Raw genomic sequence first — 17,865 nt, 5'->3', positions numbered from 1 at the left:
AAACTAAAGAGCTTCTGCACAGCAAAATAAACTATCATCAGAGTGAACAGGCAACCTACAGAATGGCAGAAAATTTTTGCAATCTACTCATCTGACAAAGGGCTAATATCCAGAAATCACAAAGAACTCAAACAAATTTACAAGAAAAAAACGAACAACCACATCAAAAAGTGGGCAAAGATATGAACAGACACTTCTCAAAAGAAGACATTTATGCAGCCAACAGACACATGAAAAAATGCTCATCATCACTTGGTCATCAGAGAAATGCAAGTCAAAACCACAATGAGATACCATCTCACATCAGTTAGAATGGCGATCATTAAAAAGTCAGGAACCAACAGGTGCTGGAGAGAATGTTCAGATATAGGAACACTTTTACACTGTTGGTGGGACTGTAAACTAGTTCAATCATTGTGGAAGACAGTGTAGCGATTTCTCAAGGATCTAGAACTAGAAATACCATTTGACCCAGCAATCCCATTAGTGGGTATATACCCAAAGGATTATAAATCATGCTACTATAAAGACACATGCACATGTATGTTTATTGTGGCACTATTCACAATAGCAATGACTTGGAACCAACCCAAATGTCCATCAATGATAGACTGGATTAAAAAAATGTGGCACATATATACCATGGAATACTATGCAGCCATGAAAAAGGATGAGTTCATGTCCTTGGTAGGGACATGGATGAAGCTGGAAACCATCATTCTCAGCAAACTATCGCAAGGACAGAAAACCAAACACCGCATGTTCTCATTCATAGGTGGGAACTGAACAATGAGAACAGCTGGACACAGGATGGGGAACATCACACACCGGGGCCTGTTGTGGGGTTGGGGGAGGGGGGAGGGATAGCATTAGGAGATATACCTAATGTAAATGATGAGTTAATGGGTGTAGCACACCAACATGGCACATGTATACATATGTAACAAACCTGCAAGTTGTGCACATGTACCCTAGAACTTAAAGTAAAATAATAAAAAAAAAAGGAAATTACTGTTGCATAAGTTAATTGACATGTGAAGGTATAGCAAGACAATATTTGTAGTGTATGAAATGATAAAGGGAATAAATTGAGCAGACTTGCCATATTTACTGAAAAAGAAGACAAATCATTTCACATTTCACTAACAGCAAACATACAGCTGGCTTACACTGTTTCATTAGCAGTATGAATTATACAAAAGAAAACATGCTAAGCAGCAAGCATGGTAGAACATAGAAAGCTTTGAACTTAGACCTAAGTGCAACTTCAAACCCCAACTTTGGCATTTAGACTGAATTATGTGGGCAAGTGATTTACATTTTCTGAGTCTCAGTTTCCTTATCTGCAAAATGACTATGTGTATATTAAATGAACCAATTCATAGAAAATGTCTAGCCAATGCCTCGATACATTAGATGCTAACAATGCTATTTTCCTTTTCTTTCTTAGGCTCTGTGAGTGAAGGATACTACAGGGAGAAATAAAAAAGTCAATCAGACACTGACAGTGTCTTCATAGAACCCACAGGATTTTGAAAATAAGCTTTAAATGTCTGGGATGGTAGATTGCAACACTAGCCACAATGCTTGCAGCTTCTCACATGAAGAGGTGGAATCTCTTTCTCCATCTCTTGCATTTGGGCTGTCCTTGTCATTTGCTTTGACCAACAGGACATAGTGGACATTATACTGTGATAGGTTGAGCCTGAACTTCAAGAGGCCTTTCAGATATCAATGTACTGCTCTTGGGAGCCCACCACCACCATGTGAACCAGCCCAGCCTGCTGGAGGATGAAAGACCACATGAGCAGAGAGGAGTAATCCTAACTGAGGCCCTCTTAGTCCAGTCAGCACCAGTTAATACAGCAGCTGAACACAGAGTATGAGTCGGTTCATTTAAGACCAGAAGAACTGCCTAACAGAATTGTGGGCTAAACAAATGGTTGCTGTTTTAAGCCACTAAATCTGAGGGAGAGGGATTAGCTACGCAACAGATAACATACAAATGTAAGAAGATATGGGGTCATGACATTTTTCAACCAAAAGACAAAATTATGGGAACAATAGTTTCAAAACAATAGTTTCAAAAGACTTTTGGGAGTGATTAGTCATCAATTCCAATAGAATGATGTGGTATAAGAATTGCTACTGCATTAGATTGATGAAAGTTGCAAATCTCAGGGTTTCATGTGCAAATGATTCTTGGTAGCTGGAGGTACAGAGATTAATTTTTCCCAGGCAATATTATTCTGAGGTTTCTATGTTTTTGGAGTTCAGAAACTGTTGTTATGCATTATACATGGCAAAAGAAGAAAAAGATGGCAAGGGAAGAAAAGCTGAACAAAACTAGATGTTGAAAATAAAATACCTGTAAAAGGAACTTGGGACAATGTCAGGGAGTTTTATACTGCAGGTAGCAAAAAGCAAAGCCTGGGTAACTCATCTCTTTCCCACGTCAGTCATCCATTGCAGAAAAAGGATCCTGGCCTTTACTTAACCTTTTTTTTCCCCCTTCTTTACCAAGTAGAGCACACCACGAAAGCGATTAAATATAATTTTAAAGTTGTGTCATATTGGTTTCTCTTTGTGCAGCAGACAACTAAGTGTGCCTTTGAAGGAAATAATTGGAGATATATGAAGGAAAAATCACCATGCAGCTGAAAAGTGCTTCTCTTAAAATATGGGCTAAATTCTGTGATGTGTGTAATGGTTAACTTTGTGCTTATGTTGTGCGAATTTTGGACATCACCCACAGATTCTTTCTGAAAACTGTGAAGTCTGAAGAATGAGGAAGATGCCTTTTGTTCCCCTCAGTGCCAATCAATACTGTAACTGGGGTGGGCTGGGGTGGTAAAACTTACAGACAAACAGCAAGTTCTTTGAGGTGACAGTTGTCACGCCTCCTCCCTGCCTTCTAAATGCCCAGAAACATGCTAGCTCTGAGTAGCAGCCCTCAAATACTTTCTGATTTGAATTGAAATCCAGTGGAGGGCTTATCCAAGTTTTAAGAATGAGCCACTATGGAGCACACACATAAACTTCACAATGGTGGGTGGCACACACCTGATGCACTTCTTAGGACAGAAAGGACTATGGCTGGCAGTGAAAAGGGAAGAGAAAGAGTGGGAGGAATGAGAGGCAAGAAGCAGCGGGTAGCACTTTTCTCTGTATCAAAGAGTCATGAAACTAGGGTAAGGACAGAAAATTCACTCCAGGCATTCCTCAGCCAATCCTTGCTTTCCTCTTCCTTTCTTAGTTTGGAATTGCTAGTGAGGATACAAGTTAATGGCTAAGGAAGTTACTTTGCATTGGTCCAGAAGAGCAGGTTATAGAAACTCAGGTTTGGAAGAAAATTTCTTAGAGGCTGTCTGGTTTGATCTCCTTAAGCTTCCAGAAATTCCTGACTGTTGATCATCCAACTTTGATTTGAATGTTTCCAATTATGGAATCCACTTGATTGCTGTGGAGTCTCTAATTGCTAAGCTGTCATTATATTGAACTAAATATTGGTATCACACACCTTTTAGTTCTGTTTCTGTCCTTTGAAGCAACCAAGAACATATCTTCAACCTCTTGAAAAGCTGAAGAGGGGCCATACATTGTACAAGAAAGAGAGCTGGGTTAGAAGTTAGGACACTTTGGTTTTGCAGCTGACTAGTTGGTGTCCTGCTCCCTCAATTTATTTATCTATCTACCTATCTATTTATTTATTTGTTTATTTTTGAGATGGAGTCTTGCTCTTGTCACCCAGGCTGGAGTGTGGAGGCACGATCTCAGCTCACTGCAACCTCCCGTTCCTGGATTCAAGTGATTCTCCTGCCTCAGCCTCCTGAGTAGCTGGGATTACAGGTGTCTGCCACCACGCCTGGCTAATTTTTGTATTTTTAGTAGAGATGGGGTTTCATCATGTTGATCAGGCTGGTCTCGAACTACTGCCCTCAGGTGATCCATCCCCCTCGGCCTCCCAAAGTGCTAGGATTATAGGCGTAAACCACCGCACCTGGCCTCCTAATTTTATGTAACTTGTTGCTGCAGTAATCACATACTCAATATTTTGTTAATATTACTTTTGAAAGTCTGCACTAAGAGTGGAATATAATTGCGTAGCTATAGGTTGAGGCCAGGATTTTTTTTTTTTTTGAGATATAATACAAAGGATACCGGGCATGAAATGGTTAGACTAGAAGTTATAAACTCATGCCATTAAAGGCAGGTAGATAACGGAGAGGTTTAAAGGAATGGGGAATTGGTGGTTTGGGTTCCTGGAAAGACAATAGGGACTGGTTGAAATCTGCAGTTTAAAAGACATAATCTATTTAAAGGCATTTGTGGTAGCCAGCCTCTAACATGGTCCCCAGTGGCCCTCATCCCCTGGTATTACCCCCCTGTATAGTTCCCGCCTACACTGTACAGGGTTGGCCTGTGTGACCACTTGCACATGAAAGAAGCGATGGCATAATACTTCTGAGCTTAGGTCATAAAAGACTGCAGCTTCTGTCTGCGTACTCTCTTTGTTCTCTCTGGGGGATGTCAGCTGCATGTCATGTGGTCATTCAGGCAACCTAGGGTGTGAATGATGTGGCAAGGAAATAAGGCCTGCTAGCAAATGCTCGGTTGAGCTTGGAAATGGGTCCTCTCCCAGCATCTCCAGTCAAGAGCTTGACTGCAACCTCATAAGAGACTTTGAGTCATAACCATTCAGCTAAACTGCCTCTGGATACCTGACCATAGAAACTGTGAGATTATGTGTTATTTCAAACCACTAAATTGAGGGTAATTTGCTATATAACACTAGATAACTAATATAGCATTCGGATTCATTTTAAAGTATCAATGTGCACATGCACACACACTTTGTTGATGAAACAACATACATAGCTCCAGTTTATAACCCTGGGTTTCTCAATGAAACCTGGATCTACGAAAGCCAAAAGGTATGGTTAACGCGGCACTTGAAGGTCATTTGGCAGCTCAGTTTCTGCTGGAAGGGAGGAGATGAAATCCATTCAGAGCTCAAGCAGGAAGCTATTTTATCCACCAATGGAAACAGAATATAATTTTTCTTAACACTGTAGAGTAACATCAAACATTGGGACAGACCCTAGAGAAATCCGACAGAAATCCTATTTTATAATGCAAAGAGCACTTGGGTTAGAGTAGAAAGCCAGGCGGAACTTCAGTCAAATCAAAATAGAAAAGTATTTCTCCATCACTAAAAACTAAGAACAAGCATTTCACAAAAAGTAATGGAAGAAGCAACCAGTTATGGTCTGAATGTTTGTGTCCCCCCAGAATTTATATGTTAAATCCCTAACCCTCAAAGTGATGGTATTAAGAGGTGGGGTCTCTGGGAGACGGTTAGGCTATGAGGGCAGGGCCCTAATGAATGGGATTAGTGCTCTCATAAAAGAGACCCAAGAGGTTCCTCTCCCTTTCCTTCATGTGGAAGTGGGGCCCTCTCTAGACATGGAATCTGCCAGCACCATCATCTTGGACTTTCAGCCTCCAGAACTGTGAGAAGTAAATTTATAGGCCGCCTAGTTTATGGTATGTTTTTTATAGAAGCCCAAACAAAGACACAACTATTCTCAGAAATCCTAGAAATAACGTAGTCACTTGGGGTCTGAAACCAGAGATTGAGAGGTCACTCTCCACCCAATAGGAGAAGCAGATCTTAAGGGGACAAGAATACATATGACGTTGCATAGCTATAGGTTGAGGCCAGGATTTTTTTGTTTTTGAGATATAATACAAAGGATACTGGGCATGAAATGGTTAGACTAGAAGTTATAAACCCATGCCGTTAAAGGCAGGTAGGTAACAGAGAGGTTGAAAGGAATGGGGGATTGGTGGTTTGGGTTTCTGGAAAGACAATAGGGACTGTTGAAATCTGCAATTTGAAAGACATAATCTATTTAAAGGCATTTGTGGTAGCCAGCCTCTAACACGGTCCCCAGTGGCCCTAGCAGAGGACTAGCATATGTCTTTGAATGAAGATGCCTGAAGGACTGAATAAAGAACCTGGACAACTAAAGAAAAAAGCCACGTATGGATCAGGATTGAGACAATTTCTTCAGGTAATGGTTTTTACTAATAAGTTAAGGAAGAACTGAAAGTGCGTTTTAGAATTCGACTGAATACCCTTTGTAGGCTTTTGCATAGAATTACTCCAACAACTACGCGGAATATAGAGTTAAATATGGAGAATAAATTTCTAGAGTTTAGATCCAATCATTCTCAATAAATCCTTTTGTTCTTAACATTAAAGAAAACCCTCAGGTTTTTTTTACAAATAGAGGCTGACAGGAATGGGTGCCCTACTCAGTCAGAATCCCAGGCCAGAAATCTGCACAAACAGGTTAAGTGGAAGCCTTAATAGGATACTGCTTTAACAAGAATTATTTCTGTCAACACAATGCAGAGTCATTATCAGGCAATTTCAGAAAGTGCCAGGAAGCATCATGTGGAAAATTATAATCAAGGCCTGGCTGAAGTTGGGCCATCATTATGGAAAGTCAGGAAAAATGCTAAGTGCAGCGTGGTGCTTGGTATTTTGTGGAAACACCAAAAATGTCAACTGGGGAGACTGAGAAAAACATGAGGGAGGAAGGATGCCATTGGAAAATAAGCATAAAAGAGGATTAGTGTAAGATGAAAGCCCGTGTGCATAAATTAGTCAAATATAAAATACTGATAGTCTGTGATTTATACTGCTTGGAAGAAAATAGGCCATTATAGATACAAGAGACTATTCACCATAGTTGTCAAAACCATTGCATTAAAATGCTGCCTTTTTCTCACTGTTTTCACTGATCTTGACATTCTCAAACAAGGGTTGTGGTAGACTGGTGGGCCTAGAACCTAGGTAGAGGTTAAAAGAAGAGAGGATGAGTTAACTATCTTTAAGAAGACTTGAGGGTTCTGGCACCCCACATGGTGTATTTCTACTTTTTTGCTATTTTTAGGTGAGACTGGGTTAGTTATTAACTTCAGAAGGAAGAAGGAGTCACCAAGAGAAACAGCTTGAGGAGCGAGGTGTCAGGAAGCTGCTGAGGAGGTGGAGAGGAAGAGAACTGTACCGGTTTTCCCTCAGTGGTGGTGGTGATAGAACATTTATGGGCTGACTGTATGTGAGGAAGGATTATATGATTGAAATTCTAATTTATTTATTTTTGCTAGTTGTTCCTTTACCCACTTTGCCTTTCATTTGAAATTCAAGGAGACACTCTAGTCTATGCTTGCTGTGTCATGGAAATGATGTGATGAGAGAAAAGTGAAAAAAAAAAAAAGTATAAATCTGGCTTTTATGTTTTTAAAAGCCCAGACATTTAGAGGAACAGAAATGACATATAGACAGAATATTTGAAAGAAAGCACCATGGTTAAGGACATGCTGCCTCCTTACCCTCAACCCAAAGTGGAAGAGGTTTCTTAGCTATATCAAATATTACACTATGGGAAGCTGCTTTCCCCAAATCCAGTCCCCAAAACTGAATCCTTAAATTTATCCAATTACTTCCCCCTCACACTTGATCATGTGCTTTAGGGGAGTCTGGCCGAGATCCAGCTGCTGGGTCCTGACTGGTGACAGCCAATGATGGTGGCCCCATCCTCCATGCTAGTGATTGTTTTAGGCATGAGGATTCTGCAAAATATATGTGAATGGACAGTTTTCCTCAATTTTAAGAAGAGATGCAAACATAAGATGGCCTCTTTCTGCCTCTGAAAGTGTTGCATCTAGAGAAGATGTTGCAACTGCTGTAGCCATTTTGCTTCCAGCCTGAGGAGGAGGCAGGCAGACAGATGGAAAAAGTCAAAAGAAGACTCAGAGAATCAGAGAAATGAAGCCAGAGCCCTGAGGCTTGTGGAGAGCTGTCTTATCTCCGAGCCTCCTTCTATGTATTATAAATTGCATTATAGTTTAAGGTAGTTGAATCTGCTTCTTTTGTGCCCTGCTGCTAAATGCATCCTAATTGGTACAGTGGCTGAGAGGAGAAAGGAACATGAAGGGTAGTGAAGAGAGAGGAATTACCATCAGTGCCTGGAACAGAGGGACTAGCCTTGAGGGACTCCCACAATCGGAAGATATTCCACATCTTCATCTCACCCAGATCCCACCCGGTGAACCCTAAACATCTCCAGGACCCAGGCTGTGCCAGTCTTTCCCATAAACACCTGATGAGGATGTGCCTTCCATAGCAGCTAACATGAGCACTGAGGATCGCTCAGCAGGAATGGCAATTTCTCCTTAAGCAGAAACAATGTTAAATTTGTTAAAACATGCACGGTTATACAAGTATGTGAGACAGATTTTTTAAATCTATTACAACTTCTGGAAGGAACATGCTAATTACTACAGAATGTTGTGTTTAGCTAATATCAAGCACTGTAAGGTGGAGTTCCCTAAAGCTACATCCTTCTCCTTCACTGTCCAGGTTATTGTACTCTTTGATTGCAATTCCGCAAGGCACTCCCAAATGCAGTGGGGTTCAGTAAGTTTAGGACTCCCTCGCAGAAAACTAGTCACCAGAAATCCGAAGATTTTCTCCTAGCTCTACCTTTGTATCATTCTTGTGGATTTTGGCTGCTTGCTACAGTTCTTTCTTGCAATCTGCCACCTTCCACTTACTTGTCTCTTGGCAACACCTGTGCATCTTCTGACACTATCTTTTGCATCTTGAAACAGGCCTCAGATGACCCTACCATTGGCCTCCCTCCCATGGAAAATAGACACATACCAGTATGACTGTCATCCTGAGTCTCTTCCCAGATACCTGATCAAAACAGAGAATGGTCATTGAAAGGCCATTTCCCCAATTTGCCTAATCTTCTAGCTCTGGCTGCTTTGAGATGATGTAGTTGAGAGGTTTGGCAGCTGAGGCTGGGAGAAAGATGGGTAGTGGCATGGTCAAGTGGCTTATATGGGAAGGGGAATCTGACTGATTGAAGTTGGAAGAGCAAAGGCAAGAAGTGGGTGGTGGGGGTTGGGGGAGGAGAAGAAATGAAAGATGCTTAAAGGGAAATTGGTATAACATCTAGGAGAACATCTTAGAATACGTTTGTAGGAGGACTGTGAAATTCAGTTGCCTGCATGTGCATTGTGGCTCCTTTACTTATGCCTGCTAGACCTTGGACAAGTTACTTAGCTTCAACTCTTAGTTTCCTCATCCATAAAATGGGGATAACACCACAACTACTCCACAGGGGTATTGACAGAATTAAATAAGATAATAGAGGTAAAGAATTTAGAACAACACATGCCACTGGGAAGAATTCAATATATGTTAGTTTTATCATTATTATTACTCATATACTTGACAAAAATATTTCTATATTACCTAATTTCTAAAATTGTATGAAGAGGGTTACATACATTGATGAATAGAGTACTTCTATCTTTTATTATAGAATTTCTCAGCTAAAAATACGATTCATATCATAGAGGTCAAAATAAATTTGGTATGACAACACCACATCAGTTCCTTAGAGTTTACTTTCTTTGTCATTTGTGGCTTCAGCATCTGCCTGCTACTTTCTACTTTTCTGGTACACACAAGTATGGGATAGTGAGAGACAACTGTGCCCTTTTTAAGTGTAACATGCTAATCTTATTAAAAATAATAGCAAGAGAAAAATGCCATGGATATTTAATAACCTTTTTAAAGAGTCATTAAATTATGAAAACACTACCATCTGTAGTAAAGGGTATCAGATTTGTCAGGAATTATTAAAATTTACAGATTAATCCTAAATATTTTTTGTTTCTCTATTATACTGTCTTTCAATTGCAGGCCTATTATTTTCCAAATGTAACTTTTAGTTATTAAAGGTTGATCTGAGTTTTCATTATTCTTTCTTTTATTTATCTATTCTCCTGAGCATGTTAATGGGCAATGGAATGCCTAAAACATGTGAGGAGAGCACAGGAGAAGAAAACAGTCCCAGAAGTGAATGGGCAAATAGACATGGAATAATTGAAAGCTGGCTGTAAGTGTTATATATTATTTTCTATGGTAGTAAGTAGATATCAGAAATACTTAAAACCTAAAGAGGCACTATAAGTAAAGATGTATAACTGAAGCCTACATTTATTTGACAGCTACTTAATTTTTTTTTCCTGTAAAAAAGAACTTCCAGTTTCCCAAGACCCAACACTGAATTCAATCAGAGGTAAAGATTCTGGACTATTGGATTAAATGAGGAGGCAGGAGCTCCTATCTCTTGCAGGTGGGCAGCCAACAAAGTAACTTCAACAGAACAGCAATTGGTCCTCTGGTCACTTGGGAAACTCAGAATTAATTGAGGTGGGCATCAACAAGGGAGAAGCAATTCTTTTGTAAACAAACAAAACTGTAATCGTATGAAATAACCTAGAAAACAGATGACAGGAGACCTTTCCAATCTATGATTTGGTAGAGAATAGGACTTCTGTTTCTGTCTGACCTCTGAGACATCTTTGCAGATACTGAAAATATTGTGATAGATAGTGGTGACTCTACAGTCTTTAAAAAATTCTTTTCCTCTGGCCAAACAGTACGAGGAGAATTTGTTTTCCAAATTAAAAATCCAGATTCTATGAATTTTATATTTAAATATACTCAAACTGTAAGGACCTCACATTACAAAGCTGAATGCTTTTTGAAGCCCATGTTAGAAGAATATGGATCTGTTGCAATATGTAATGTGTGATTTCTAATACAGTGTGAAACCAGGGCCAGAGATGAAGATAGGGACACATCTCAGTTTGCCAGGGATGCTGTGATATGGGTGAGCATGAGCATTGTCTATGGACTGAATTGTGTCCCTCCAAAACTCATATGTTACGTCCTAACCCCTGGTACCTCTGAATGTGACTGTTTGGAGAGAGGGTCTTTAGAGATGTGATTAAACTAAAATGAGGTTATTAGAGTGGTTCCTAATCTAATATGACTGGTATCCTTATAAGTAGAGGAAATTTGCACATGGCTGGGTACAGAGAAAAGTCTATGTAAAGACTCAGGGAGAAGACCATCTACAAGCCCAGAAGAAAGCCTTCAGAAGGAACCAACCCTGCTGACACCTTAAACTTGGGCTTCTAGCCTCCAGACTGTGAGAAAATGAATTTTTGTTGTATAAGGCATGGCATCTAGTACTTTGTTATAGCAGCTTGAGCAAACTAATACAAGTTCCATTTGTAGTAGAATATGTTAAACATCATTATATAGTCCATGCCTGCACTCAACGAAGACTGGTTCCCACCATTAAGACAAGTTGCTCCTTCTACCACTTGGACGGAAATCAGCTTAAGGAGAGACATTAGATGAGTAACAGTCAGTGCAAGGGGCCCTAGAGTAGGGGCAGGGGAGAGGGCAGTGTGTGAAAGGAAGGGCTAATTTTTTTTTTTTTAAGGGCTAGTTTTTTTTCTTTTTTTTTTCCCTATCATTTTGTTTTTATAAACTAAGGGCTTTATTTATTTATTTTTTTTTTAAAGAAAATTCTCTATTGCTTTCTTATTACAAGAGCTTTACTTGTTCATTGTAGAAATATTAGGAAATACAGATAAAAAAATGAAGAAACAAAATATAACTGTGATCTCACCACTCAAAGGTAACTGTTCATACATTCTTGTAAATCTTTCCATACTTTTTTCTATAGATACATAAATTTATATAATATATATAAATGGAATGATTTATTTTTTGTTATCTTTCTGTGTCAATAATTTCTAATTTAGGGCATCATTTCCAATGTCTGATATTGTTTCATTGTATCTATTATGTCCTAGAAATAGAATTGGTAGGTGGGATGTGTCTAGACTTAGACATATGTAAAGACTTTTAATATATTTTGCCAAATTGCCCTCCAGAAAGGATGTAGCCATTTATATTCAGCAAGTCTATTTTGAGTGCAACATAAAGCCCTGTCACTGGTAACTCTTGACTCAGCTGCTCAAGGGCTTTCAGCCAAAATCCTAGGAGGGGAGTGAGGAAACTAGAGGACACTGAAAAGCTGTGCCACAAGTGACTCAGATCCTGCAAGTGGCTCGATGGAGGAGTGTCCCGTGTTGGTGGCGGAGGTTTTTCCTACCTTAGCACAGGACAGGCTGCGAAGAAGCATGGTAGGATCAGTCGCCCTGCGCCCATATGGGACCTGCAAGCTCTGCCAGGAGTAGCCACGTCAGTGCAGCCACTAGGGGTCGCCCTGAAGAGCATGGCACCCACAGGGGTGTGGAGTGAAGCGTGAAGTGGGGGCTTGTGTTGCTCACTTGAGCGTCGAAGAGATATCCCTGAGGACCTCTGAGTAAGCTGAGAGGGACCCGTGGAATGAGGTTCCAGGGATTTCACTGCAGGGAGCCTGAGATCATTGTGATTATGACCCCTGGTTGTTAATTTTATTCCTCGAGCTTTCAGGGCCTGGGAAAAATACACGTTATTTTAGGGAAAGAGAACAGAAGGACTGATAGCCTTCGCAGTTTTTATGCATTAATGGGAGATGGTATTTGATTTTGGTTCCTTGCCCAGTATAAGAGATCCCAGGGGGCCTAGTTAAAAGGAAAGCCAAGCTTATCTTAAATGAAAAATAAAATATTTTATTTTATAAACATGAAAATTATGTGGCACTCAATAAAATGTGTTGGCAAGTGAATGTCTGCACATAATATGATAAATTAAATAGGTTAACTCCTCTTGGGAGAAGAACTTGAATTTTACTTATCATTGGAAGACTTTGAAATAACTTTCAGCAGGAGCCTCTCTAAGGAAGATAAGCAGTGGTCTGATTTGCTGGTAGATGGAGTGTGTGAGAGAGGGAAAGAGCACCTTCATTGTTGACCAGAAATGATCACCCTTCTTACTGTGTTTCAAGATATTCACAGAGCACCTGGTGGTTCCTGGGTCTTGGACCTTTGTTGGTCAGATGTCACATATACATCAGAATGACAGTCCCATTGATCTTAATGTGGCCCTTATCTGATAAATACATTTGTAGATACAAGTGAAGAATTAACAACATTTTGTCGGCTTCTTTGAAATGTAAATTTAGCTGCCAAAGTGGTTTCCAAAAGTAAACTTACGTTCTGTACATTTGCCCAAGGCAACGAATAAATTTCCAATAAAACAAACAAACAATTCTTTCCCTGGGGTTGTTTTCTTCTATCTTCAAGTGGCACTATGGAGAATTAATTACTTCATAATCTCACTCACTATTGAATTAAAAATGGTTATGGAAAAACAGGGCTTACCATCTATCACTGGTTTTGGCTGAGAACTTTTGAGGCGCAGCGAGGGCCGGAAGCGGGTTCGGTCGTTGAAGCTCCAGCTCTTCTGCACTTTGGTGGGGCTGCCCTCGGCTGTGATGTCAGTGCTTGGGGACCTCCTGTCACCTACTGAGGCTTGTCGGCTCTTAATACTCTGGCCCCTGGGGCTAGCCATGCGCACTCGCTCCTTAAAACTCAGCTTCTGACTGTGGAGAACAGAGGCATGATTATTTCATTTTAAGCAATTTCTTCCACTTTGCTTGGGTAAATAATTTGATGAAGCTCATGTGGTCATATATTTCAATAGACAAGATGTTTTCAGCATGTAGGAGCATAGCAATTATTTTTCCCTTATTTAAGATTTGAGCTTTATCTAATCTCTATATTTGCATTCGTTTGAGATCAATCTCATTCTACAGGTACATACATCCTTCTTGGATTCATTGTAGAAAGGACTGAGGTCTTACAGCAGTTTGTACACAATTACACCGTAGAGAACCAAGAACTGTTTTGGAATTCACTTGAAAAACAGTTGGGTAATTTTAGCTTTAACCTCAACTTCTGAGATTAAAAAAATTATATTTTGTTTGGGAGCTTATCTCTTTGTAATTTCTAGACATTTTTATAGGTAAACAGGGATGACAGTTACATATATACCTACATTTGGCATGCATTTTATATTCCAGGCAAGATTATGATATCCATAAATTCATGCAATCTCATAGCAGTTGGTAGCACCACATACATAATGTTAAACATACAACACTTAACATTAGATTTCTTTTATGCTTACATTCATTCTTGTGAGATGAAAACCACACAAGATAGAACAGCCCCAACATATAATGAATGTGATGACTGATGAACAGAATGAGATGTTATGTTCACTAACACAATTTCCTGCTAGTTAACAGGTTATTGATTTGCTGTGGCAGCTACTGGTAAATTATATTTGTTCAGGCATTCAGTTCTCTGATGCTGGCTAAGATTGAATTGTTGTGGGCTGATAAAAGAAGCCTTAACAACAATCATAAAATCCAAAGTGCATCTTCACACATTCCTAATCAAGAGATATGCTGTGATATGCTAGGAAGGGCAGGTTGGGATTAGAGACATGGGGGCTAGGGTCCTCATCTCTAACATGGAGATAAACATAGCAACACAGCTGAGGGATTCTTATGGAAATCAAATGAACTGTAAGAAGCTTTGTGTACCCATTCTGGTTTTTTTTTTTTTTCTTGTTTCCTTTATAGTGTAATTATGCCATTCATTAGAAGGTGATACTGTCATCAATGTGAGAGGCCCAAGACTCTGCAGGGCCTGAAGAAATCATGGGCAACGGGTCTGAGGGAAGTCTCTCAGAGCAGCTACTCTGAGTCATGCCGCGGCCTTTGTGGGGTATGAAAGCAGCGTTCTCATGGATAAGGCTTATTTGAGACGAAGTGGAGGCCTTGTTTTTTCCACTTACCGCAATGTCCACTGTCCCCAACTGCAGCATGCCAACAGCAAATGTGTTTAGTGGATATGTGTTTTGTAGCTAACAAGAAACAGTAACATTTATTTTTCCATGCCTAGTTGCTTAACAAACGATATTCTAAAAGGGCACCACGTTTTATGTGTGTTTACATGAAAACAAATCAAATCATGATCTGGTGGTCAGGGAGTTCTGGAAACAATAAACAAGTTGACCATGCAACTGACAGCTCCCCTCTGAAATGCAGACACAGCTAAGTCCAGCATGACTTGCTGAAGGCACATGCAAAGAACAGGCGGGGCAGTCTGGTGATGAGGTTAGGTGGGTTCAAGATTTCTTTACGACAATCCCAACAGTGGTAGGGTTTATCTGTACTTGACACATGTGTGATTAAATGATAGATTACATTAAACAAGAGCAACAATAACATCATAAATCTGCATCTTTTAATTCTCAGGCTAGGTTTTCCATGTCATCCCAAAACCTTCAATTATTTAAACAAATCTGTCAAAGGGATAGTGCCCAAAAATGTCTACTTTTCTCAAGCTTTTTTTTTTTTTAAATTGTAAAAGTTTCAAATCTCTTTTTAGTTTCAACACATCTGTTCCATAATTTAAATTTACAATGATCTAGTTCAGGAAGCATATGCTCACTTCTGCACCTTTATTTAGATTAATGAATAGCTCAAGTTGACATAGGTATCATTACAATTGGTCCTCACTATATTCGATTTTATCTATTACCCTTTCTGGAACTAACAGATGCTAATTACTATAAAAGGTTGGCTTTTGAGAAAAATTATTTTCTCAGACTTTCAAGATATATCTCTTTTCTATGCCAACTAAATAAAGAAATGGATAAGACATCATAAAAACATTTAATATGAAAAATTAAAAAAATTCAATTATTAAAAAAGTAAAAACATCCAAAATGAAAGTATTAGCATTAAATACACCATGATTTATGTATAATAAACGTATTTTAAAAATCATTCCTATAAAATATTTTTAAAAATTGCCTCTATGAAACATTTTGATATTACCTTATGAATAAATTGGAAAGTAGGAATAATTTTCTCTAAATCTTAGTACCATTTAAAACATTTAAAGTTGACAAAAATAAATTCTAAGTAACATTTCCCTTTTGTTCTTCTCAACTACATGGATATTTGCTAATGTCTTTTATTTTAAAGATTTCCGAGGATTATTTAAAAATAAACTCGGCATATTACATGCTAAATTAGAAAAAATGTAATGTTTTCACTTTCTCTTTTGACATAATGATATGAAAGTTAAGAATAAGATTCTAAGCAAGAACTTTTTAACCAGGCAAAATTTTCTTTTCCAAGGCAAAGATCTGTTCTTGTGTCCTCTTACGAAAAGCTCACTTTCTTATTTTTCTACTTTGTTTCCCTTTGAAAATCAACAAAGCGTCTTGATTACATGAGTATTAAGCTGATTAGGTGACTGTTACTGAAAACACACATTGAATTGATTAAAAATATAGACTCTTCACTGGTACACTGAAGTTTTCATTATTTTCCTGGTTTTTTGGGTGACATCTATGAATATGATTTTTGAAGAAGATTTATGTAACAGTACTTTTAGGAAGAATGCCAAGGATTATCCCCAGGAGACTAACAAGGAGATCTTGCTTTGCAGAAAGTAACAAAAAATTGCTGTGGTCACTGACTGGAGCATCTCTCTTAGTGTACAGTCCCACATTTACGATTGAGGACCATGCTCAGCAGAGCCTGCACTGTCACCCTGCAAGAGAGAATTCTCCCGTCTCTGGGAATCAGATGTACAGGTTATTCAAATGGCCTAGCATGCAGTCTACTACCAGCTGTTCCCTGCCAGGGAACTGTGTGGCATCATCATAACCCCACAGTAATCCTCTGGGACTTAGAAGGCTGTAGTTATTGTTATACTTAATTAGGGTTTCAGCCCTTCATGGGATAAGCATTCTACAAATTCTCGCCTCAGGCACAATATGGCAACTGAGCCATAACAATTCAGTGCGTGCAGCAGCTCAGCAGTTGTCCAACCACAAGGAGGCGCCAAAGGGCTGACTGCCAGTTCTACGCGGGACGCCGACTATTTGTCCCAGCGGTGGAGAGTATCAAAGCAGGCAACAGGCAACAAGGAAAATTACAAGCGGGTTGAAAATCTCATTCAAGAAGTCCCTAGAACGAGTGAGTCTCTGAACAGGGCTCAGGTGGGGTGGCGGTGTAACCTGGTCATGCACCTGAGGTTAGTTGGCATTCTCAAATCTCATGTCAATAGCCCGGATGCTGGGTACCTCTGCTTCCGTGAGGTGTACATTCTGAAGAGCTTCTGCTTATTACTACAGAACTTACTAGGAGTGAGGGAAATAGAGCAGCACATTACTAAGCATTTCACGAATAGGAAAGTGCTTAGGGATTCTTTCTTTTATAAAAACAAAGCCATTTGGCTTTATTGTTTTTAATATAAAAGTACACAGACTAAGCAGAGAGTACTATGTTGTTTAATTGTGCTGCTTGAAAGATATCCAGTGATCTTAACGGTTAGGTTGATAAGTTGAATTTGAACTAGGCATTACATACAAATGATGATAGTCTCTGTGTTAGCATGTAAGAATACATTCTTTAGAATATAGCTACCCCTGTAATAAATATCAGTAAAACATAGTATACATGATTGAGTAATAACATATTTTAGAACTTCAAAGAATAAATATTTATAGAAATCAATAAATTCATAACATTAATTGTTGAAATTTAAAAACATAAGTTCTTGGTTTGTGTGAAACATCTGCATTTATAGTCGATGTAGGTAACCAATTGTCAGAAAGAATATATGTTCAACAAAACAGAAGAAAAGATTCTAGATTGCTGGTTTATAAGAAAGAAAGAAAAGTACGTTTCTTATTTTAAGTCCTACGATGCGTTGTTAGAAGACTAAATCCATTTCCTCTATCAATAAATGTGAACAGAAGGAGAGACCATTTTGGAAAGATTGTTTTTGAAACAATGGAACATTTTGCCAATAAGGATACAAGTTGACTAGGTTGGAAAAAAACCAAAGTCTAGTCTTACTGAGTTTAGTTTAACAACACATGCAGATCATTCACTGCACACAGAAGAAAGAAAACTGAAATAATGGAAAATAAATGCA

At 39.0% G+C, this 17,865-nt stretch overlaps 1 protein-coding gene across 2 annotated transcripts in view; it reads right to left on the bottom strand.

The window, feature by feature from the left end:
- Positions 1-17,865, bottom strand: part of KCNQ5 (potassium channel, voltage gated KQT-like subfamily Q, member 5) — a 561,810-nt gene that overhangs the window by 55,031 nt on the left and 488,914 nt on the right. Inside the window, exon 8 of one of the 2 annotated variants that reach the window (XM_011944426.1) lies at positions 13,219-13,439. The exons of the other annotated variant lie outside the window; for it this stretch is intronic. Coding sequence (XP_011799816.1) covers positions 13,219-13,439 — 221 coding nt within the window. The remainder of the gene's footprint in view (positions 1-13,218; positions 13,440-17,865) is intronic. 2 annotated transcript variants of the gene reach the window in all.

The sequence above is a fragment of the Colobus angolensis genome, unplaced genomic scaffold, assembly GCF_000951035.1.
Source record: "Colobus angolensis palliatus isolate OR3802 unplaced genomic scaffold, Cang.pa_1.0 Scaffold231, whole genome shotgun sequence".
Taxonomy (NCBI): Eukaryota; Metazoa; Chordata; class Mammalia; order Primates; family Cercopithecidae; genus Colobus; species Colobus angolensis.
The sequence above is the reverse complement of the archived record's forward strand: the minus strand, read 5'-3'. Positions and strand labels throughout refer to the sequence as shown.